The 25536-nt window shown below is 39.0% G+C and overlaps 1 protein-coding gene across 2 annotated transcripts in view; it reads right to left on the bottom strand.

The window, feature by feature from the left end:
- The window catches only part of LOC117297598 (sperm flagellar protein 2-like), a 43293-nt gene extending 18678 nt beyond the window's left edge, over positions 1–24615 (bottom strand). The window contains exons 1-28 of one of the 2 annotated variants that reach the window (XM_033780711.1): positions 24431–24615; positions 22371–22473; positions 21966–22218; positions 21319–21536; positions 20382–20546; positions 20088–20169; positions 19479–19610; positions 18268–18456; positions 16756–16943; positions 16129–16204; positions 15186–15284; positions 14410–14526; positions 13484–13586; positions 12358–12458; positions 11804–11906; positions 10996–11055; positions 9702–9841; positions 8559–8662; positions 7866–8119; positions 7362–7497; positions 6884–7025; positions 6390–6542; positions 6107–6188; positions 4372–4545; positions 3339–3356; positions 1541–1695; positions 815–1081; positions 427–564 (exon numbers count right to left, since the gene is read on the bottom strand). In XM_033780711.1, coding sequence (XP_033636602.1) covers positions 427–564; positions 815–1081; positions 1541–1695; positions 3339–3356; positions 4372–4545; positions 6107–6188; positions 6390–6542; positions 6884–7025; positions 7362–7497; positions 7866–8119; positions 8559–8662; positions 9702–9841; positions 10996–11055; positions 11804–11906; positions 12358–12458; positions 13484–13586; positions 14410–14526; positions 15186–15284; positions 16129–16204; positions 16756–16943; positions 18268–18456; positions 19479–19610; positions 20088–20169; positions 20382–20546; positions 21319–21536; positions 21966–22218; positions 22371–22473; positions 24431–24488 — 3810 coding nt within the window. In that variant the 5' untranslated portion in view covers positions 24489–24615. The remainder of the gene's footprint in view (positions 1–426; positions 565–814; positions 1082–1540; positions 1696–3338; positions 3357–4371; positions 4546–6106; positions 6189–6389; positions 6543–6883; positions 7026–7361; positions 7498–7865; positions 8120–8558; positions 8663–9701; positions 9842–10995; positions 11056–11803; positions 11907–12357; positions 12459–13483; positions 13587–14409; positions 14527–15185; positions 15285–16128; positions 16205–16755; positions 16944–18267; positions 18457–19478; positions 19611–20087; positions 20170–20381; positions 20547–21318; positions 21537–21965; positions 22219–22370; positions 22474–24430) is intronic. The other variant, XM_033780712.1, reaches the window with a different exon arrangement.
- Between the last annotated feature and the right edge of the window lie 921 nt (positions 24616–25536).

Raw genomic sequence — 25536 nt, 5'->3', positions numbered from 1 at the left:
TGCGAGTCAACAAAGTTAGGTGTTTTGATCCGATGATGCACAGAAAAATCATCTATCCTTTAAAGTACATTCTCAGGTTTTTACGTTTATTTTAACAGTATTAAACCATAGAAAGTAAATTACCTGCATGAGAGTGAGAAAGTGGTTTGTAAAGATACTTAATTTATCTTCCAGCCACTCTTTAAAATAGTGTAAAGCAAGTTACAAGCCAATGGCAACGAACTGATTGTTAAGAAGGCCTAGACTTTCTTTCAGACGCTCTTTACACAGGTATGTTATCTCCATGAGGGTGTGCAAATGGGTGGTCAGGAGACCTAGTCTACGTGTACCTTCCAGCCCCCTGTAGATTAATTAACAGTAATACAAAGAAGTGACTGTTAAGAAGGCGTAGTCTTTTCTCCAGCCACTCTTTACATGGGTACGTACCTGCATGAGGGTGAGGAAATGGTTGGTCAGGAGACCTAGTCTATCCTCCAGCCACCCTTCCTCCATGACAGCTGTTCGTTCAGTCTCTGCATCAATTTTCCGGCTGTCAGACATCTCCCACAGTTGCTCTTTGAGATCCTAATCAAAATTACAAAAATATGGTACAATTTAAAAAACTGAGTTTTCATAAGCAATTAATTTATAAATTTCAGGTGGGTGAACACCTATTGTCCATCTTTTGTTTGTACTTTAACTTTTCGGCAACATCTCCTGTGATTTTCTCGTCCTAAGTCCTAAGATTAATCCTAAGTTAGGAAGAGTTTGGTGAAATCAACAGACTCAAGGCGCTTGAGCTTAACCGCTCGACCACGACATCCCGGGTACTCACCATGACCCTCTGGTGAAGCTCGGACCTCGTCTCCTCATCATCTCGCATATCCTCAGCGATGTCGTTGTATTCTTGCTGCCAGGCGGCCAGAAACTCCTGCTTGCCGTCTGGACGGCGTAGGTACTCTTCAAAATCGCGCCGCACCTTGTAGAAGTACTGGTAGATGTTCTCACGTTCCTCACGGATGTTATGGAAGATGTGCTTGGTGCTGGCGACGTACGTAGACTCAGTGTTCTCCCAGTGGGGAGCTAGGACACATGCCAGTGCCTAGTGAAAAAGAGATCATAAGGACAGAATTAAAGACGAGTCCTAAAGAAATAAAGTCATGACTCTTTGACTCATAGGAAAATGCTCTAATAGTTTAAGGGATTTGAGGCATTGCATGGTGAGGCATCAATGTATATTTGGTTTGCAGTAACACCATGTGTATATCTACTTGCTAGAAAGGTTATGATCTTTTTGAGAACTTGTCTAGCTTTATATTCTACTACCGTGGAGTAGATTTTTCGGAACTTGGGAGACTTCTCAGTTCTTAAAAAGAATTGGCCTGTTTATTAACTATTACCTGTGCAGAAGGTGAGGACTTCTCGTTATTAACTTCACTGAAACAGTGACTGCCCTGTATCAAATTCATGTAATGCAGGGCATTTCAAGCTGTAAATTACAGGGGTTTTTTCTTTAAAGAAATTGCAAATACAATTCTAGAAATAAAGTGGTCTGTGGTACCTCATCAATAGGTTCATCCACATATACCCAGTCATCAGATCCTGGCTGGGGTGGAGGGGGGCCAGTGGGTACTGGGGGCTCAGGTTCAGGCTCAGGCTCAGGGGTGGGTTCTCTCTTAGGCGACTTACGCCCCGACTTGCCTCGTTTCGGTGAACCTTAGAATGGAAAAAAAAATAAAAAATTTATATATCAAATAAAAAACTACAAGGTTAGTTTGAAATACTTTGGGTTTGTTCAAAGACAAATTGAGTGTAGGCTAGCAGGACATGAACCTGGCTGTTGCTTCCCAGGCTGTACCATGCACTTGGGTGTGAGCCCTGGCTACAAGGCACTTGGGTGTGAGCCCTGGCTACAAGGCACTTGGGTGTGAGCCCTGGCTACAAGGCACTTGGGTGTGAGCCCTGGCTACAAGGCACTTGGGTGTGAGCCCTGGCTACAAGGCACTTGGGTGTGAGCCCTGGCTACAAGGCACTTGGGTGTGAGCCCTGGCTACAAGGCACTTGAGTGTGAGCCCTGGCTACAAGGCAGCTTACAAGGCAGCTTACGGTTATATGGCTTCTGACTGACAGACTCTTTTCTTTTATTTTATTTTTTTATGCAAGTCGCCAGACACACAAGGTGTGGGCTACAATTATTTTTTTCCAGAGGCCGTTGCCACCTACTCCTAGGGCTGAAACAGGGTTACCCCTTTACAGTCCATATGGATGTAGGCTTGGGTATCATCAGTCCGAAGCCTGGCCGGTAGACTAACAAAGATATTGACTAATAGGGAGACCATCAACATAGGGCTGGATAGCTCAGTTGGTAAAGCACCGGAGGTCATTGGTTCAAGTCTCACTCCAGTCTATTTTTTCTTTGTTTAAACCCAAAAATGAATTACACTACACTGTACATTAGAATAAGGATGGTTTTGTACTTCAGCATGCAGTAAGGCACTTTTAATTAGTAACTTTTCTATGAAAAGGTTTGACATGTTTTGAAATGAATGAATTAAGGATGAATTATAGATGTTAAATTTAGATTGAGGATAAAGAAAATCATTTGTATTTTAAAGCACTGTATACTCAGTACTTTCCAGAGTCCTGTGAAAAGGATTCAGACTGCCTCTAGCTTCCTAGCAAGATCAGTGGTAAGGACATCTGCTCTAGTTGCAGTGCAAAGGTTGTGGGTTAGAATTCAACTCAAGTAATGTGGCTGTAGATTTTGTTTTCACAGGACACAGGGAAAGTGCTGAGTATGCAGTGTTTAACACAAATTAATGTATAGAAACACCAATAACTGTCAATACTGTTGGTACTGTTAGTAAAATCCATACCAAGTCAACACAAAAGAATCTACATGTACAGGTAGTTCCATAAGATGCAATTCTCAAGAGCAATTTGTGATTGGTTTTTGAGCTGCGATAAGCGTTCTAATTTTTCTTTGCAGCTACAGGGTTCAGCTCATGGACCAATCAAGGAATTTGATCAAACTCCTGCATACCGCTCATGGTTTTTATGCATAATCTATGTAGTTGTGGGTAAAATAAATGATTTATATTTGCCCATAAAGATTGCAAACATTACACTTTATGAAGTCAAGTGGGAACTATAATAGACTGTGAGTATTCAAATTTCCGAGATTAAGTTGGTCCCAATTATATCTATATTGAGTTTAAAAATAGAAAATGTGGTTGCAACATGAGAATTGTTGAAAGTGCAAAGTAGTGGTTGAAAGTGCAGTTTAAAAAAAGGTAGATCCATGTCACCATAACCGTGATCAACAAATTAATCTGAAAAGATTTGACTTGAATACAAACCTGATTTGCCTCTCTTTCCTTTTAACAAAACAAAAAATAACTCAGCATTAAAAACGTTGATATTAATATAAGTAGAAATTAAATGAAAAAAAGATAATTTAAGCTGATAAACAAATGACAAGTATGGGATTCGTGGCATTGCATGGTGAGGTATCAATGTATATTGGTTTGCAAGTATGGGATTCATGGCATTGCATGGTGAGGTATCAATGTATATTGGTTTGCAAGTATGGGATTGGTGGCATTGCATGGTGAGGTATCAATGTATATTGGTTTGCAAGTATGGGATTGGTGGCATTGCATGGTGAGGTATCAATGTAAATTGGTTAGCAAGTATGGGATTGGTGGCATTGCATGGTGAGGTATCAATGTATATTGGTTTGCAAGTATGGGATTGGTGGCATTGCATGGTGAGGTATCAATGTATATTGGTTTGCAAGTATGGGATTGGTGGCATTGCATGGTGAGGTATCAATGTATATTGGTTTGCAAGTATGGGATTCGTGGCATTGCATGGTGAGGTATCAATGTATGTTGGTTTGCAAGTATGGGATTCGTGGCATTGCATGGTGAGGTATCAATGTATATTGCTTTGCAAGTCTGGGATTCGTGGCATTGCATGGTGAGGTATCAATCTATATTGGTTTGCGGTAACACCATGTGTATATCTACTAGCTGCGTAGATTATGCTTTTTGAGATTATGTGTTGCTACATATTCTACTACTGTGGGTTAGATTTTCAAGAACTCTGGAGACTTCCTAGTTCTGAAAAGAACTGTCCTGCTTTTTAACTACTACCTGGGCGGAACGTTGGAAATCGATCGGGACTACTATTTTCGCTTAATTGGTCAAGGGGACTTCTCGTTATTAACTTCACTACCATGGAGTGAGTTCTTAATTTGTCTCAACATTTCGACTAGCCTGCTCTAGTCATCATCAGGATGTAAGTTCCTGGGAAATACAGTAACCTTGAATGGGTTTGAACCCACAACCCTAGAAAACAAATGTAGGTGAGAACTTCTAAAGTAAGTACCTTTCCCCCCCGATGGTGATCTCTTGGCACTCCCCGATCGGGAGCCTTCCTTCTTCTTCTCTCTGTCCCTCTTCCCCTTGGGTGATTTATCCCGTTTGGGGGATTCACCTCGCTTGGGGGAGTTACCTCGCTTTGGGGAACCTCGTTTCGCTGACCCGCTACGCTTGGCTGAGCCTGTCATGAAGTATGTAATAATAATAATAATAATAATAATAATAATAATATAATATAATAATTTATAGATTTATAAAGCTACATTCTACAATACATTAGTCATGGTGCTTCGGCAATAGATGAAACAGATGTACAATGATTAAACATTGTGAAAACTCATTGCTATGAACAGATACAATATGCTTACAGTACATGTAGGTAAAGAGCAGAGTCTCTCAATGTTTAAAGTTCAACATATAATTTGTGCCAGAATCCATGGAATTCATAAAACAGTACAGCCATCAGAGTCTATTCAATCTGTTGTAGATCAGTTGGTAGAGCGCCGGCACATTAAACCAGAGGTCTTCAGTTCACATCAAGCTTTAGTAAATTTTTCTTTGTTCACCCCCCCCCCCCCAAAAAAAACCATAAAACTAGACATAATTGCATTTGTGCACAAATGCAGAGCTGTTTCGTTAAGAAAATTTAAAAAAAATTTCCACTTCATTTGAAATTCTCTTTGCATTAAAGTAGTTATGACCAATCCAGCCTATTTAAAAAAATAATTTGGATTATACCATGTTCGGATAGCATTTTATGACTTAAAGGTGCAAAAATGGAAAAAATCATAAAAAATCATGTGATGACGTCATCATGACGTCATTTCACATTTCAAAAGAACTTGTCAATATCCAACAACTTACTGAGTTTCAACATGATCGCATAATCACTTAGGGAGTAATATTAGTTCAAAAAGTGCACCTTTAAGGCCGCGTCACGTGACCCCCGATGACGTCATTGATCTGAAACTTCACACATATGATGGCTGTCTGACAGTTAACGTGTGTGTAAAATTTGAAGTGATTACAAAAAACTTCACCACAGACATCTTCATTAAGTCCATTTTGACAAGTTTTCAACCTGCCGCTAGAGGGCGCTATTGCAATTTGTAACGTCATCAATATTTTTTTTGAACTCCCCACCCTTGCTAGACACTTACGTCCTTGGAAAGCAACTTCATAACTTTTACCGATTTTGAGTTACAGGGCACTTCAGTTTTTTGCCCGTTTCAACCGGAAGTAGAGGTCATGTGAGGTCACGCACACAAAACAAAATGAAGACCTAATTTATCCCTACCACATCCCGCAAACAGAAACCTACGGTCTCGTTTGGCTGATTTGATATAGATTTTCAAACATTTAACAAAAAACACCTTTAAGATGACGTCACGTGACCAGTGATGAGGTCATCATGACATCCTTGCTTTAGGATCATTATTGCACCATAACCTTCAATCCCTGAAAGTTTCATTGCAATTGCTCCTTGGGAACTTTGCAAAAAATTGCGAGTACTGAATCAGACAAATAAAAAAAAAAATAATAATAATAATAAAAAAAACTTTAACAAAAACAAGAGCTGTTTCGCTGCGCTTCGCTACGAAACAGCTAAAAATTATCCAGCCAGTTTCCCTTGTGATCATTGCTAAATAATATCTGAACCAAGTCAGCAGTTTTAATAATAATTTCTACTCTCTGATTCTACAGCAACTTGCATCCAGACTCAAAAGACAAAACAGCCTTACCTGCTCGAGAACCTTTGGGAGAGCCTGGTGCTACAGTGGGTATAGAGTCCTTACCAGCTTCAGACTGGAGGCCATCGCCAGGCTACCATCAAACAAAATAATCAATATATTACGTTACCAAATGAAAAAACAATAAAACCTGACTGCATTTGTTTCCTTCCGCGTCTAAGACGTTTTGTCATTGTCCGCTCTGATGTTTCCTTTAGGATGCTTTGCCAGTTTTTATAAGTAAGATATTTTTAAATAAAAATATTTCTTAAAAGAAATGTAAAGAGGTCCAAACCTGCGCATCACCAGGCAGTGTGGCCATCGAGTCCATGCCTTCAGTGGGTTGGGTCGTAGGGGCTTCTGATACTGTCCCCGCTATACTGCCCTCGGTGGCAGCTTTCAGAAGATCCTCCTCACTCTTGTCTGCCTCTTCCTTTGCTTTCTCGATCTGGAGTGGAAGATAGTAGAGAAGACATACCTCAACTGTCATGTCGGTGTGTCAGTGTAAAAACATCATTTTGTAACTTAGCTTTCTCCCCCGACTCCTCTGCTCATCTTCAGTTCTCTTTTTGTTTTGCTTTTAGCTGGTCCTTAATTTGATATTAATAACTAGTTTTACACTAGTGCCCTGGTCATTGGGCCAATAAAATCCCACCAATCTTTGTTAGCTCCCTTGAGAGTATAAAGCCCTGGTGCTCCTAAGCATTTTTTCAAACAAAATATCAGTTAAGCCACAACCTAGTTTGGTCCCATCCTTACTCAACATTAAAACAAAAGTCTCTTTATTACCTTTTCTTTTGTCTCAATCATGATCTCCTCTACCGTCTTATAAGCATCCTCCTGCTCAGAAGCGACGTCCGCTTTGCGTAAGATTCCAAAACCTCCAAACCACTTCTCTAACTTCTTCCAAGAGTCCTGGAAGCCTGTAAGTCTGTCAGTAAGAAAATAAACAGGAATATTACAGAATTTTGTTTTTTTTAACGCAAGATTCCAAAACCTCCAAACCACTTCTCTAACTTCTTCCAAGAATCCTGGAAGCTTGTAAGTCTGTCAGTGAAACAGGAACATTACAGATTTTTGTTTAAACAAAACTGCTGGCAGTGTAAGCACTTTATGTAATCCACCATATATACATAAACTGACAAACCTGTAGAAGTTTGAGATCGACTGACCATCTGGGTCACGAAAAAATAGTGGAAAAAAAAACGATGACACATTTTGCATTTTGGTGTAGGCGCCTTTTTAGACACAGCCTATCAATACTTACCGATGTTGAATCTGTTCTTGATCGTGAGCTGCATCCTTCACAGCTGAGACTTTCTCTTGTTTGCCGACCCCGGTGCAGCTGCCATCTGGAGGGGGTCTAAACTCCTGTTGGTACTGCTCCCCTGATTGACTCGCATCTAAATATGAGAATTAATAATAATCACTAGTTCTTATAAAGCATGTTTTAAACAACATATCAATGCGCTTTACATTAGTGCCCTGGTTATTGGGCCAATAATATTCCTGTAATCTTTCTCAGCTCCCTGGGGAGTATCAGCCCTGAGCTGCCTGTAAGGTGCTTGTGGCTTTTCATAGGTACCCATTTATACCCCTGGGTGAAGAGAAGCAAGTATAGTATAAGCATCTTGCTCAAGGACACAAATGCCATGACCAGGATTCAAACCCACACTCCGATGACTTATCCACAAGAACTTGAATTTGATGCTCTTAACCACTCGGCCATAACACCCTACAAGTTTGACCCCAATATATAAATCAAGCTTACATGTACGTCCTGCAGCTCTTTTCAACACCAGTTCATCCGGGGCTTCAAACAGCACAACGAGGTCAATACCACTGACTGGTGGCGGAGGATCCTTGGGTGGGTTAGGGTCAAGGGCAAGACGACTCTGCCTCAGCTTAGCTCGGGACGGCTTGGCGTTGGCGTCGTAACCACTCAAGGCTTTCTCCAAGAGCTTGGCCTGGGCTATGGTGGATGGGAAGCCGTCCATGATCCAACCGTGCTCCTCTTGGGTGCGTCTGTTTTTATTCAGTGAAACAAAGTCTTGATTAAGAGGATAAAAGAGTGGCGACGAAGTCTTGAAGGGTAGATCAAGTTTGTTTGCCATGGCATGAATCCCTACTCACTGTGAATGAAGATGTATGTAATATACATTACATGTAAAAGTTTCAGCTTCATTAGTCAAGAAAAGAAAAGTGAAAACCACAGGGCAATGTTTTCAGGAGAGTCGCGTAGTATTGTTTTACATGCTGAAATAATTTTTGTGACATTGTTTTACTCATTTCTCAAAAACTACAGCATCTCAGCAAGTCATATTTTAAGGGAAGATTTTTTCCATCATTCTGTCATTATCTTCAAACCGTGTCAGTAAAAAGGTAAATCGGTACCCAAACCCAGAAAGTTCTCATCTCTGCACATCGTAACAAGGATTTATTTTCAGCTGAAATTTGAACTTACTTGACAGCCTCAACCATGATCTCAACTAGAAGCTCATCTTTGACTGGTTGACCTTTGCGAAGGAACTTGGAGGCCAGCTTGCCGAGCTTGGCACGGGCAGTCGGCTATAGATATCAAAGTACATGGGCCAAAGGAAGTTGTCATTGCATTCCATTATGCATACTGTTTAATTTGGAAATAATGGTATTATTGATTTGATAGTCCTGCATAAAATATCTAACTCAATACATATATTTATGTAGTTGTAGTATACATTTCTTTTAGCCTGGAAAATAAAAAATTCCAGTGCTATATTTATTTTCATATACGACAGTTACTACCCTGACGGTCTTCCACTAATCAAAGTACAAGAATCTATACGTGAGTTAAATAATGTTTGTTGCTGCTTGTTCCCTGCCATTAAAAATATTTTAATTTCCAGCAAAAAGAAAAAAAAACACCAATTCCAATATTTTTTATCGTGTGAGGGCGCTCTCAAAATAATACTATTGTCTAGATCAATGGTCTAGTCAATGGTATACCATTGACTAGACCAATGGTGTTAAAGACACTGGACATGCTGGACACTATTGGTAATTGTCCAAGACCAGTCTTCTCACTTGGTGTATCTCAACATATGCATAAAATAACAAACCTGTGAACATTTGAGCTCATTTGGTCGTCGAAGTTGCGAGATAATAATGAAAGAAAAAAACACAAAGTTGTGTGCTTTCAGATGCTTGATTTCAGACTCTAAATTTGAGGTCTCAAAATCAAATTTGTGTAAACTTACTTCTTTCTCGAAAACTACATCGCTTCAGAGGGAGCCGTTTCGCACAATGCTTTATACTAACAACCTCTCCCTATTACTAGTTACCAAGTAAGGTTTTATGCTAATAATTATTTTGAGTAATTACCAAAAGTGTCCACTGCCTTTAAATTGTATACCATTGATAGTATTTACCATTGACTATCCAATGGTAAAAAAAACCCTGTCCAATACACAATTGAATTTAATGGTAGATTTTCAAAGGTAAATTTTCACTAGTAATTGTAGTAGTCAACCTGTTTTTTGGTTTGTTTTTTTTAATTCAGAAGAGTCATTCTTCGCCATTGTAGAATCCCTTTATGAATTTTTAGAGTTTGAAAACATGAAGACCTTACCTCTGGTTTGGGCGGTCCCTTCTTCTTGGTTGGGCTGGGTGGTTTCTTGCCGCTACCCTTAACATCACTGGCTTCCGCCTCCTTGAGTTTCTCAGTCACTGGGGCTCCATCTCGGCTCACCTCCGATTTCTCTTCATCAACTGAAGAAAAGAATAAATCAAAAATGCTAAACTATTGGAAAATAATTTCGTAAAAGATGCTGTCTAGGAAAGTCAGTGACACATTAATTTTGTCAAAGCACATTTTTGTACTAGAATTTTGAATAGAGAAGCCATCAGGGCCAAATTTTATGGCTCCGCTTATCGCAAAAATCTGCATTTTAAAGCCATTGGACACTTTCTGAACAGAAACAAATTAAAAGCTTACAGATTTACAAATAACTTACAGGGTTTACAGAAGGTAATGGTGAAAGACTTCCCTTGAAATATTATTCCATGAAATGCTTTACTTTTTGAGAAAACAAATAAAACAATATCAATTCTCGATATCAAGATTTACAGATTTATTTTAAACACGTCATGACACAGCGAAACGTGCGGAAACAAGGGTGGGTTTTTCCCGTTATTTTCTCCCAACTCCGATGACTGATTGAGCCTAAATTTTCACAGGTTTGTTATTTTATATACACGAAGTGTGGGCCTTGGACAATACTGTTTACCGAAAGTGTCCAATGGAGTACACACGCACACATAGCAATAACTCATAATGCTTTTGTAAGCGCTGGTTCTTTGCTTACAGCATTTAGCATACATTAGTCAAAATATTGGGAACAGAAGGATTTTGAATTTCAGTTGTTGTTCAATTGGGCGATAGCTTAATTCATTGAGTTTTAATAAATATGATTCTTACAACATGCAGGTCATTTTTGTATGAGGATCAGATCAGATGAGTCAAACATTGAGAAAAACAAGGTGGTTTCTATAAATAAAGAAAAACTTCACCATGCTAAACAAAAATAATTACAATAGATGTTAAATTTGCATCAGGGATAAAAAACATTACTTTTGGTTTTTACCAAAACATGTGTACACCGATGTGTGTTAGCACTGTATACCCAGTACTTTCCCCGAGTCCTGCGAAAAAATATCACAGGCATGTTACTCGGGTGGGATTCGAACCCACGACCCTTGCAATTCTAGAGCAGTGTTGTACCAACAAGACTACCGAGATTGCCTGGTAGCTAGAGGCAGTTCGAATCCTATGTTTTGGCAGCGGGTACCGCAACGATATATAACAGATGTTAAATTTGCATCAGGGATAAAAAATAATGACATTGTAGTTACATTGTACAAACCTTTTTCTTTGGTATCTAAGCTTGGAATCATGGAGTTAGGAGTGGCTGGTATCACAGTGACTGAAAGTAAAAGTTAAACAAATCGTCAACAAACATCCTAATGTTATAACTGTCATTTTTAATTGACAAGAAATATTAAACAAACTACAGTCTAGAGTGTTCTAAGAGGAATATCAAATCCTACTTTCAGCTCCTCTGAATGGACTTAAGCTTTGATTGGGGCAAAGTTTATCTTAATGTCTCCGTCTGTCCACAGGCATGAGAGGCTGATTACTACAAGCCTCGGCATATCAAACCAGCATCCTTTTCTTACTGTATAAACCACCAAAAACATGTCAAAGTGGACTTTTATAAACAGTCATAGATTGCAGAAATCATTGCAAGCTCGCTTGAGCTTGCAGCAAACTCATTAGCCTTTTTGAGGTATGGCGGACGTGATACGCGCGAGTCACACGCAGCTACTGATGCCACGCTCACCATGTTTGTGGTCATTAGGTTTACATGTAATCGCCGTGTCGTCTAAAATGCGCACTTCACAGAATAACACACGTTCTATTTCTAGTGGTCAATACGCACAAATTTACCACAACTTTACAGTGTTGTAGCATTGTGTCTGCCATACCTCAAAAAGGCTTATTGAGATAGCCACAAGCTTAACTTAATATTTGCCTATATTTCATTGTACCTCATATAATTATTGTTCTGGTAGTTCTTTGTTCAATAGACCTCTACATTTACTTTTAAATTACATTTTGCAAGAGGGAAATCTCAAGTTGAAATTGAATTCCAACAACTATTTTGGACTCACCATCTCCAAGGGTGCTGGGCTGCCCAGAGGCGAGCTCATTGCTTGATGAGATGTTCACTACTGGTTGTGGTTCTCCCTCTGCCCCCTCCACTGGTTCCCCCTCCTGAATAAAAAGGAAAAATCTCACTTATTAGGAAACTGCTATACTTTGATACTAACACTTACACTCATAATTAAGAATCCATGGTGAAGAAAACCATAAACATAAAATACTAACTACATGTGGAAATATTTGACACAACTTACGCCCGGTTTATACTTCCTGCGGATGCGAATGCGATATGAATGTTGACGTCACATATTCGCAACAAATACTTCGCAGGGATTGAGTTGTGCTGCGAAACAAGAGTTGTGAAGCCCAAATTCTCGTCAAATTCGCATTTGCAAGAAGTATAAACCAGGCTTAATGCCTTTAGTTGTGGTTCAGCTCTTGTGCTTAAGCAGCTCTATGACATTTGACCCACGGCTTGAGTCTGGCACTCTTAACCATTCAGCCACGACATGCCATAGCATAATAAGGGAAGATTGCAAAAATGCTAATAATAACAGCTTACCAGGAGAGCTGGAGGTGGTATCTCCATGACTTCTCCTGCCTTGTACGCATCTACTGCATCTCGGACAAGCTCATCAACGTCCAGAACAGCTAAGCCATGCTCTATAATAGCAAGATGCAAGAAACATGTGTGATAGGTATTTGAACAGACGGGGCACCAACATTGTACATCACAGAAAAGCGACCACGATGGTTAATAATAATAATAACAATAACTCATTTTTATATAGCGCTTTTCACACCCGGAGGGCGTCCCAAAGCGCTTCACATTATTACCCCTGGTCACTGGGCCTTAAATCACTCCTTAAACCATCTCAGCTCCCTGGTGGGGAGTATGCAGCCTGTGCAACATTAATATGAACTACTCGGCTAAATCAATCACAAGAACCATCTCTGCCCTCACACAAGTACCTATTTACCCCTGGGTGGAGAGAAGCAATTATAGTTAAGTGTCTTGATCAGGGACACAAGAGTCACGACCGGGATTCGATGGTTGACTTATCTATTTTGATCTATTTTCTTTAATAAAAATCCAGGTTCTTATTGGAAGTTAAATATCTGTGTTTTCCTAAAGTGTTTATTTGCAAGCAAGCACCAGTTTCATCAAAGATCAAACTATTAAAGGAACATTACAGAATTGGTTTTGCTACCAAAACAGTTGCTGGCAGTGTAAGTACCTTTTTGTAATTCACCATACATAAACTGACAAACCTGTAGAAGTTTGATACCGATCGGCCGTCTGGGTGACGAGAAAATAGTGAAAAACCGATTGCACATTTTGTATGACATTGATGCAAACAAAACAATTAATAAAACGCTCACTGAGCGATAAACTCCAAACGCAAAATTAAAATTATTTATTTCTCATCAAATATGACATTTCAAGCAGAAATATTTCAAGGGATGTTTTCTACTACCATCATCATTAGACCGTGTAAGTTTGATGTAAATCTGTGATCTTCACGATTTTGTTTTCTTACCAATTCTGTAACGTTCCTTTAAACCATGTGTGTATTTCTAAAAATTATTTGGAGCATGGTAATTCTTTAACAACCCAATTTGAATGCTGCTTTTGCTCCAGCTCCCAAAAAAAGTAGAACATAAAAACAGAGATATAAAGGATTTACCATCAGCCAAACTGGCAGCCACAGATGATTTTCCAGTGAATGCTTTGCCGAGGAAGCAAGCCTTGACTGGGAAGGGTGGGATTTCTGGAGCCACTGGGGGTGGCTGCAAATAGATGAATCAAATTAAATTGAATTGATAAATGCACTGCATCATCTTGGAAAGAAACTGAGCTGGGCCCAATTTCAATAAAACCGGTAACTTGCCAAGCACAGAAAAATATTGCTTAGCAGAATCATGTTATTAGCCGTTATTCCATAAATTTGATGTTGTTGCGACCCAATTTTCGCTTAGAAAAGAAATTGGCTAAGCAATATTTGTTTGCTTACATACTTTTGAAAATTGGGCACCAAAGCCAAAATTTCATTGCCCTGTTAACTGCAGTATTCCGCATGTCTCACTTTCCAAATGTCTGTGCATAGTAACATGAAGTAACATGAACTAAGCAAAATTTTGATTATTGATTGAAACTATTATAAATTCCAGCAAGGAACAGTCTCCTTTCAAGCGGGTCTTTAAAGTGAAGGTACACGTTTGGTAATTACTCAAAACAATTATTAACTTAAAAACTGACTTGGTAACGAGCATTGTAGAGCTGTTGATAGTATAAAACATTGTGGGAAACGACTCCCTCTTAAGTAGCATAGATTTTGAGAAAGAGTTAATTTCTCACTAAAATAATAAAAGACTTTTAGCCAGAAGTATTTTATTCTTATCTGAAAGCACACAAATTTGTCCAACAAGGGTGTTTTTTCTCTCATCATTTTCGCGCAACTTCGATGACCAATTTAGCTCAAGTTTTCACAGGCTTGTTATTTTATGCTTATGTTGGGATACACCAAGTGAGAAGACCGGTCTTTGACAATTACCAAACAAGTAACTTCCCTTCAAAGGGAAGACGTGGAGATTAAAAAAATCTCAGGCTTACCGTGGGTGGAGAGACGATACTGAAGATCCGAGCCAAGATGTGACCGAGTACCGCATTGTTCTTCTGAGGACCTGCGATATCACAATCAGGAGGCGGCTGCCACTCACCAATCATGCTCTATAAATAAGAAATTGAAAACTGAAATCACTCAAAGTTGATTTTGGGTTTAACAATGAACAATTTTCTGGAGTGAGATTAGAACCAGCAACCTCTGGATAAACATGCCGGCGCTCCGCCAACTGAGCTATCCAGCGCTATGTTGGCAGTCTCCTTGTTTTTCAATATCTTTGTTTAGGGGTGCCAGTCAGAACCGTTAGCTGCCGTATAGCCAGTGATCACAAACATGTTTACAATACAGCCTGGGAAGCGGAAGGGGATGCAACTTTTATAGAAATCATCCTTTACAGAAATTATATAAGGAGCTGAGTTCTGGTAGGTCCAGAAGTCTTAACTTTTTTCCTATCACATTCTATTCATATTTTTATGGCAGCCAGTAACTTTTTCTCTTGTTTTTTCTTGTTTCATGAAGTAATTTTTTTAATATGCCCTGGTGTAAATACAGTTTTTAGTTTCTTTAGCATAATTTGTTGTTCTATTATTTTTATAAATATGTTTACTGTTGTGAGCATGATCGACAAAGCAAATATCCGTTTTATGGACAATAAATATTGAATTGAATTGAATTTTTAATTAAAGTTGATGAAAGATAAGTCTTAGTGCTTTGTGAAATCGAACCCTGGCTTGAGTCACGGGGGGCCATGTAGAGGAAAACTTACCCTGTACTCGAGGAAGTCACCTTCATCAAGTAGCACTTGACGTTCTTTTTCTATTAGCTGGTCCTCTTCAGACTGCACTGGTTCCTCTTCCTTCGGTTCCTATTTAATAACAAACCATACATATGGTTACCTAAATTTTACCCGTCCTTTATTTGATTGTTATTTCAGGTGTACAACAAATGTTAGTCTGAGAGATAAAAACAAGGTAGTGGTAGCGCTTAAAGGAACGTTATAAAACAAGGTAGTGGTAGCGCTTAAAGGAACGTTATAAAACAAGGTAGTGGTAGCGCTTAAAGGAACGTTATAAAACAAGGTAGTGGTAGCGCTTAAAGGAACGTTATAAAACAAGGTAGTGGTAGCGCTTAAAGGAACGTTATAAAACAAGGTAGTGGTAGCGCTTAAAGGAACGTTATAAAACAAGGTAGTGGTAGCGCTTAAAGGAACGTTATAAAACAAGGTAGTGGTAGCGCTTAAAGGAACGTTACAGAATTGGTAAGAAACAAATATCGTGAAGATCACAGATTTACATAAAACTTACACGGTCTAATGATGATGATAGTTGAAAACATCCCTTGAAATATTTCTGTCTAAAATGTCATATTTGATGAGAAATAAATAATCTAACTTCACATTTGGAATTTATCACTCAGTGAGCGTTTTATTCATTTTTGTTTTGGCATCAATGCAATGCAAAATTTGTAATCGGTTTTACACTATTCTCTCGTGATTCCAGATGGCTGATTGATCTCAAACTTCTACCATCTACAGGTTTGTCAGTTTATGTATATGGTGGATTACATAAAGTGCTTACACTGCCAGCAATTGTTTGTTAGCCAAACAAATTCTGTAATGTTCCTTTAAAACCTAACTGAAAACACACAAAAAACCTGATGAAGTAGTTATTGCTACGAAAGCTTATTCACAGAAAACTGCATGAACTTACAATAGTTTGCTCATATAGTGGTTTGCCAGACGTGAAGAGTAGTTTCCATTCTCTCATCAGCTTTGCAGGAAGTTGCCTGCAACAACATTTTTTTTAAAGTTTGAAAAATAAACAAACATGAAATTAAAATAAAGGTAACAAGTTTCAAGCTTTGGTGTTTCAGGTGACTACATACAACTAATATTCAGTGTATTGGAGAAAGTCCATAACCCAAAAGCTTAGTTAACATTATAATAAAGAAGAAGCTGGAGTATTTTGGGCATACTCAGGAGAGACGGGGGAAATCTTGAGAAGCAGTGCATGGATGGACGTGTTGCTGTTATTGGCTCTAATGGTTAAGGGGCCAATTTCATGGCTCTGCTTACAGCCAAATTCTGCGCTTACGATCACGATTCCCCACTAACCTGAAAGCGTCTAATTTCTTCGCTAGCCTTGTAAGCGTAGAATGCCTAGTTTGTAGAGTACGCAAGCGCAGAAGCCAAAATTCGCCGATAACCAGTGAAATACGCTTGCCGTAAGCACATAATTTCCTGCTTCCGTAAGCGCCGATTCTGTGCTTACGGTAAGCAGAGCTATGAAAACGGGCCCTGTTTGATGCGTAATGAAAAAAAAAAAAAAAAAACTTACTTCTCAGTGAGCTCCCTGTACTTGCCGACCTTACAGGCAAAGTCCACCACATCCAGTAGGATATCCCTGCAGATGTTATAACGTTTCCTGTACTTGGCCTCGGCTCGATCCTCTGCAATCTTATCGTGGAGTTCTTTGTCTCTTTTAGTCTGCTCGATGTACTCAAGCTTGGCTAGACGAGCCAGCTCCTATGATATGAAGTAAACATCACAAGGGCATGTCTCAAGGCAAGTCCTTTTAAAGGCAGTGGACAATGGTGGACACTATTGGTAATTACTCAAAATAATTATTAGCATAAAACCTTACTTGGTAATGAGTGATGGGGGCTGATAGTATAAAACATTGTGAGAAACGGCTCCCTCTGAAGTAGCGTGATTTTACAGAAAGGAGGAATTTTTCCACAAATTTTATTTGGAAACCTCAGAATTAGATTTTAAGGTCTCGAAATCAAGCATTTGAAAGCACACAACTTTGTGTGAGAAAGGTGTGTTTTTCTTCCATTATTGTCTCGCAACATCAACAACCAATTGAGTTCAAATTTGTACAGGAGGTTTGTTATTTTGTGCATTTGTTGAGATACACTTTGTGTGTTTTTCTTTCATTATTATTTCGCAACTTTGACGACCAATTAAGCAAAAATTTTCACATGTTTGTTATTTGATGCATATATTGAGATACACCAAGTGAGAAGACTGGTCTTTGACAATTACCAATAGTGTCCAGTGTCTTTAAGGCAAGTTCTTTTAAATCTTCTTTCTCCAAATTTGCATCTTAGCTTCCCCTCTTAAGTAATTCGGCCACGTTTACTGCTTAATCCCTATTTAATTTGTATCACTTCTGCTTGAAACGTTCTGCTGCCATCTTTTTCGCTAATTATGAACGATGACTAGAGCAAGCTAGTCGAAACGTTGAGACCAATTTAAGAAGAACTGACTCCGCGGTAGTACAGTTAATCACGATCCTATAAGCTAAAGTAGTTATCCCGGCCTATTTGATATACCATCTGCCCGGGTAATAGTTCATAAGAAGGACAGTTCTTTTCAGAACTGAGAAGTCTCCCGAACCCCCGAACATCTACTCCGCGGTTGTAGAATAAAGCAAGACAGTTCTGTAAGAACAAACTCTACCTGGCAAGTAGATACACACATGGTGGTACTGCAAACCAAATATAAAGCAAGACAGTTCTGTAAGAACAAACTCTACCTTGCAGTAGATACACACATGATGTTACCGCAAACCAAATATATATTGATACCCTCACCATGCAATGCCTCAAATCCTATAATTATGAATTTGTTGTATTATCTCTGATCTACATTATGTATCTTGTGTCAGTGTAGCTGTCATGTCTAATGTTCGTCTGTCCTTTTGTTTGCTTGTTTGCCTGTCTGTCTGTTTGTTTGTATGTCTGGCTGTTTTCTACAAACTTTTGCTAATCAAAACAGCCCCATACTCATAAGCAGTGCCATGAAATTGGTTAAGTTCTGGGTTGACAACCACAAGGTTACTTACAGCCTCCCTGTCCATGGCCTCCTGGAAGTCCTTCTGCCGTCTCTCCTCATACTGCTGCTCCCTGAAGATGCGATTTTGACAGATCACCGCCTTCTCGTGGCGTAACTGCAGCAGCTGGGTTGCAATGCGTCGCTCCTGCTGCGATTGACGCATCAGACGGTTCACCAGAAGCTCTTCTCTACGTGCTTCCTGCGAATTCAAGCAGAAATATAAGACTTGTGTACATTTTGAGGAAGTGATAAAGGCAGTTGACACTATTGGTGATTATTCAAAACAATTCTTAGCATAAAATCTTTCTTGGTAACGAGTAATGGGGAGAGGTTGATAGTATAAAACATTGTGAGAAACGGCTCCCTCTGAAGTAATGTAGTTTTCGAGAAAGAAGTAATTTTCCAAGAATTTGATATCAGGACTTTAGATTTAGAAAATTGAGGTCTCGAAATCAAGCATCTGAAAGCACACAACTTCGTGTGACAAGGGTGTTTTTTTCTTTCATTATTATCTCGCAACCTCGACAACCGATTGAGCTCAAATTTTCACAGGTTTGTTATTTTATGCATATGTTGAGATACACCAACTGTGAAGGCTAGTCTTTGACATTGTTTTGATCATTTCTCAAAAACTACAGCACCACAGCAAGTAATATCTTAAGGGAAGCTTTCTACCATCCTTATCTTTAAACTGTGTTATTTAAATGTAAATCTGTGGACATTGTTCTATTGTGTCGTACAAAAAGTACTTAAACCCTTTAAATGCACAGGACACTATTGGTAATTACTCAAAGTAATTGTTAGCATAAAAACTTATTTGGTAACAAGCAATGGAGAGCTGTTGATAGTATAAAACATTGTAAGAAACGGCTCCCTCTGAAGTAACGTAGTTTTCAAGAGAGAAGTAATTTTCCACTAAAATATTTGAATTTTGAGACCTCAGAATTAAATTTTGAGGTCCCGAAATCAAGCATCTGAAAGCACACAACTTCGTGTGACAAGGGATTTTTTTCCTTCCATTATTATCTCATAACATCAACAACCAATTGAGTTCAAATTTTTACAGGTTTGTTATTTTCTGCAATTGTTGAGATACACCAAGTGAGAAGACTGGACTTTGACAATTACCAATAGTGTCCAAGTGTCTTTAAAGAGTGAAAGGCAAAATTAAAGTAACAGTCCCAAGAGTAAATGAAAAAAAAAAATACAATTGAATCTGACCTCTTGAGCATCATGCGCCTTGAGTTGATCGACCAGCACCTTGCGTCTTCTCTTCTCTCGTTCCTGACGTGCAGTGGCATCCTCTTGAAGACGTTTTCTGATCTTATTGATGTACTGATCATTGGAAGCAGGCTGAGGGGAAAGGAAGTAAAAAACAGTGAGTTGTTGTGATTTCTCTCATTTGTATGTGTACCCTGGGCTGCCATGGCCGAGTGGTTATAAAAGTTCAGAGTGTTGGTTTGAATCCTGGTCGTGGCACTTGTGTCCTTGATGAGCAAGATACTTTACTACAATTGCTTCTCTTCACTCAGGGTTATAAATGCGTACCTCCGAGGGTAGAGGTTGATATTGTGTATGAAAAAGTCTTTGGAGCGCTACGGTTGTCCAGGGAGCTGAGAAAGATTAAAAATGAATGTTTTTGGCCCAATGACCAAGGCACTATTGTGAAATGAGCTGTATAAGAACTTGGTATTATTATTATTATTTGACTCCCAAAATAGTGAAATGGTAGGCGTGCATTTTGCAAAGGTGCGTCTGTCTGCTCAGGGTCAACAAATTGATGAATCTTTCTGCACCTGCTCTTTGATCGCTCATTTGTTTGAGTCTTACCTTTATTAATTGCACCAACTCTGGCTTGTTTTTTTCCTTCTCTTGCTCTCGCAGATAAGTTGCCACTTCTTCATCAGCATCTCTTTAAATTAGAATATTAAAATGTAAAGTGTTATGGAATGCACAATCATCCTTCAATCTATTCAGCGCATGAATTTTACTGTATTTCGCCTGCGGTACATCTTGGGAATTGGAGGCACGACTAGTCGGGAAGTAAGCGTCACTAGTCGCCCAGGCCTAATTACAAGTTGTTATTGTTATTATTATTATTATCATCATCACAGATGGTCTTACCTGTCCTCCTGAGTCATGTTTAAGGAGCGATTCATCTGGTTCTCAAACTCGGCAATCTGTCTCCTCATCTCATATGCTTCCCTCTTCAAGACCATGTCACGTCGAGCAGTGATTGCCTTTAGTGTCTTGTTGGGTGGTGGCTTGGGCATCTCAACAGTGGCAGCCCTGAGAGATGTACAAAGGGAAAAGTTACGCCAATGCAAAGTTTTTCTTAAGAGGGGTCACAACAGACAAAACTTTTTGAATTTTTTGTTTTATGCAAGTTGCCGGACACACAAGGCCTGAAGGCCACTTCAAGGTGTGGGCTAAAAAAAATTTTCTTTCCAGAGGCCGTTGCCACCTACTCCTAAGGCTGAAACAGGGTTACCCCTTTTACAGTCCATACGGATGTAGGCTTGGGTATCAAAATGGTCTGATACTAGGATCAAAACTTTAGGAGGTAATGTTGAAAGACGACCTTTCCACCTTTTCGTAATTCTTGGAGTTGTAAGCTTCAAAGAGCTCTGGCAATAGTATCCTCAGGCACAAAGCACAACAGTAAAGCTAGGGATGAACAACGAAAGAGAAGACAAAAAAGGAAACAAAACAGAACAATCATGTTTATATTTGTAGGGTGTGTCGGCCGAGTGGTTTAGAGCATCGAATGGGTTCGGGGGTCCTGGATGTGACACTTGTGTCCTTGAGCAAGATACTTTGGTATAATTGCTTCTTGTCACCTAGGTGTATAAATTGGTACCTGCGAGGGTAGAGGTTGATATTGTGTATGAAAAAGCCTTTGGAGTCCTACGGTTGTCCAGGTTGTATACTCACCAGGGAGCCGAGAAAGATTAAAGGGATGTTATTGGCCCAATGACCAGGGCACTAATGTAAAGTGCAGTGACACGGTTATTGTGAAATGTGCTACATAAAAACGTGTTTTTATTATTATTAAACTGACTTGATCCTGGCCACAAGTTCAGTCTGTCTCCTCCTAGCATCTGACGCTTTCTGGAGCTCCATCAGACGTTGGTCTTGCTGCCACTGACGACGCTTCTCCTCCTCCTCATACTTAGTACGGAACTCCACGTCCAGATGTTGACGCTTGCGGTCGCGAAACTTCTCCACCAGTTGATCCAGATTCAGATCTGTCTGACGAGGGGTAAGTATCTTCAGACGCTGTATTGAAAGAGATAAAGGTGATTTATTAATTCCATTCCCATCAAACTGTACCTTAAAGGATTTGAGAATTTTTTGTACGACACAAAATACAAACGTTAAATATTATACTTGCTGAGGTGCTGTAGTTTTTTGTTAGAAATGAGTAAAACAATGTCATGAATATAATTTTTGTCTCAAGAGAGGACAAATATGTTTAGCATGTACAAGTAATTATGCGACATAAAACATTGCTCTGTGATTTTGATTTTTTTTTCCCGTCAAAACCTTGACTACTAATGAAGCTGAAACTTGTACAGTTAGATTTTATTCGCAGTGAGTAGGGATTCATGTCAGGTCTGTTGAGTTTGAGTCTCGGTGCTCTTAACTGCTAGGCCACGACACGTACAGTATCTCGGGACCCTTTAAATTTAAAACAAGAACACCAACCTCTCTATAAGGCCCTCGCTCAAGGCTCTCCAGCTTCACCGGTGCCCGGGCACGCATGGTCTCCATCGCCACACCGGTCAAGCTGGATTGCTTCTTGTTGTTCAGGGCTACGTAAAGCTGATACATGAGGCGAGTAGCCTCACCTGGTTCTTCTTGCATGACGCCGTGGGCGGTGTTGGTGTCAAAGGGCACCTCCAACAGGTGTAAGGTAGGCTCCAGGCGGGTAAAATTATTGAGCTTGGAGTCCGCAGTCCTGAAATCAAAGAGAGATTTATAATGAATCTTGATAACAAGCCTCGATGAAGGCGTAAGATGTTCAGGCTTCCCTGTAACTTGTAAGCTCAAGTACAATAAAGTTTCCCATTTCATACCAGAATTGTTTTGCACAAAAATAGAGTAATTTACCTTGACTGCGAGAAGGATTGGAAGTCATCTTGAAGGTTGTACTTCTTAAGTACCTCACCAATCAGATAGCCGCTTGCAAACTGCTCAGAAAAATTCTTCTGATCTATTAAAAAAATCATAAATACAATGATAAATAAAACAGGACACTATTTGTAATTGTCAAATACCAGTCTTCGCATAAAATAACAAACATGTGAAAATTTGAGCTCAATTTGTCGTCGAAGTTGTGAGATAATAATGAAAGAAAAAACACCCTTGTCACACGAAGTTGTGTGCTTTCACATGCTTGATTTCGAGACCTCAAAATCTAAATCTGAGGTCTCGAAATCAAATTCGTGGAAAATTACTTCTTTCTTAAAAACTACGTCACTTCAGAGGGAGCCTTTCTCACAATATTTTATACTATCAACCTCTCCCCACTACTTGTTACCAAGTAACGCTTTATGCTAATAATTATTTTTGAGTAATAGTGTCCACTGCCTTTAACTGTAATGAAGATTTTCAAATAAAAAGATACTAATAAAATATTAATAGTATTTTTTATTCCTGAGAAATTAGATCAAACTTTTGAAATGTTCACCTAAATATGCGACTATATCTTTGCATGTTTAGGGCTTTGAAAATAATGTTTGGTTGACGATAGATGACTAAGCAGATTTTTAAACGGAGCATGATTTGGGGGCAGCCATTGGCTTGGTGGGGACTTTTGCCCAACAGACCGATCAACAATTCTGTGAGCGCACGCTGATGACTGCGCACGGATATTCAGTATCTGCAAAGTCTCTATTTAACGTCGCTCTAAATGCTAAACTTACGATTTTGCTGCTAAAATTAAACCATGTTTCAACTTGTTAATAAAGTCATTTCTATGGATTTGTCATTGTTTTCTGGTAATTTCTGCTGGTAACAAAAATATTTAGCTCTCAATCCATTTTTTTCTAATAACGATATTCATAATATTATATGAATATGCTTGAGCTAACTAAAAAAAAAAAATAATAATACTATAATTATCTTAACTTTTTTATATTAAGTATGCAAACATAAATTAAAACTTGATAGACATTGAAATTTTCACACCACCGATCTTCAATGACTTCAACTGGTCCCATTTGTTTTGAGTTTTTCCTGTTTTCAAGGAAAACGAGAAAAAATGATTTCCCGGTGAAGCCATACGTGGAAGAAATCTGCAGTGACTGCAAGTGTTCTGTGAGACTCTGTGTATGACTCTATAGCCAGCAGTTGTCTTCATTTTATTCAAAATATTTTTTATGACATTTTAAAATTACCATGGTAATTTGCAAAAATTAAGAAAAAAATATTCCCCTTAATATTTATAAGCGTAAAAATAAAAAGTGATAATTGAATCACCAAGCTGATGTTTAAATTTTAATATTTATAATAATATTGAATTGTGAATTGAAATTATGTGTTTGATGAAACTTTTTCGGTGGGCATTTTTTTTTATAATCTGGCCTCAACATTATGACATATTTTTGCACCTTGTTGAAATGCCTAAAATACCAAACATTTTGCATTTACAAGTGCAAATAACCAGTGGAGCTTTACGTGTTTCTAAGTTTTGGTCAAAGGAGAGGAGACTCTTTGCTTGGCAAATAAAACCCAAAATTTTGTATCTAGCTAGGGACTGTTTACAACGCACACAGAGAGGTAAAAGATTTGCCATGATTTTAGAGACACCTTGAAAACAGGACCTCCTACGATACGTCATTTTTATCTGAGGGGCTGAACAAAATAGTAACGGTTCGCTTATGTCATAAATGTCAATTGGGGGAGGAATAACAAACTAGTTAACTATTTTAATATTTAACCATATTCTACAACAACTACAAGTTCTGCAAGGACCATGGTGAGACGTAAACAATAGGTCACAGTCACAGCACTGGATATCCTCCAGATGGAGTTTGCACAGTAGCTAGCAGATACTTGACTGGCTCAATCGACAAGACCTTTCCATGGACCCATAGTCTGATAGTAGATAGTCCATACATTACATTCACTTCTGCTCTGAATCTGACATGACAAGAAACATTTCTTACCAACTGGCTGCGAAATTTTCAGCTCAGAATTTAGCCATCTACACAGAATCTCCGTCATGATGATATTATTATTATTATCCTATAGCCTTAGGATTTCCTAGCATTACATTAGCATAAACATTGCCAGTCCACACATTTCAAAATACAACTTTTAACACGAAACTGAAAAGCATAACCCTTGTTTCAATGAGTTTCAATCTTGTCATCATCAATCGACCAGGCAACGGTGTGTGTTTGTGTTTCATTCCTCCACATATTAGAATTACAGAGGGCGCCCTGTGCTCTCTTCTTGAAAAATAATTAAAAGTGTGTGTATGCCATACAGCTCTATGGTGTATGCCTAGCCCATAGAGTAGAGTTACATATAAGAACTAGAGGGCGCACGAGTGATGCTTCTAACGGGACCGCAAGATGACAAGCGCGTCATTCTGCACGCGCGTTGAATATGAAATACACGTTTGAGTTTTATTTATTGAACGCTCACGCGATGCTGTTTGTTCAACTTACAAAATGGCCGCACAAACACACGCTGTGAGATGCCAGTTTTGTCAACTTAGAAAATGGCCGCCTGCGCGCATGCCGGAGCGCGTACATAGGGTAGGCCAGTGCGCCCTCTAGTTCTTATACATAACTCTATGGCCTAGCCCTGGTTGGGGCTTATATAGAATATCTTTATCAGATGTTAATTACTTCATTCTATGATAAAATATTTAAAATGTTGGTCAATTTGTGACGTAGGCCTACGGGGGACAGGTCATGCTATGGCTGAGCCTAATTTGCATAAGTTATTGGTTTTCAAGCTGATTAAAAAAAAAAAGTATTTCTACAATATGGTTCTTTAGTTCCCACACTCTCACTCAACACTAATTAAAAAATGTCCCGTACGTCACGGTAAAATAATAATTAAGTGATTGTTACTCTTTTTTTCAAGAATCATAAACGTCAATCTTGTAGCTTCAAAATTACACCAGTTTCCATAAATTGGGATAAAGATGAATTTTGTCCCCACCACCAGCAGCGCAGCGGGGGTGATAATTTCAGGATAATTTCAGAGCCGTATAATTGGGAATTTCAAAGCATTGCGCCCTCAATCGATAGCCTGACAC

This window comes from Asterias rubens, chromosome 12, assembly GCF_902459465.1.
Source record: "Asterias rubens chromosome 12, eAstRub1.3, whole genome shotgun sequence".
Lineage (NCBI taxonomy): Eukaryota > Metazoa > Echinodermata > Asteroidea > Forcipulatida > Asteriidae > Asterias > Asterias rubens.
Note: the sequence above shows the minus strand (reverse complement) of the source record. Positions and strands in the feature narration are given on the sequence as shown.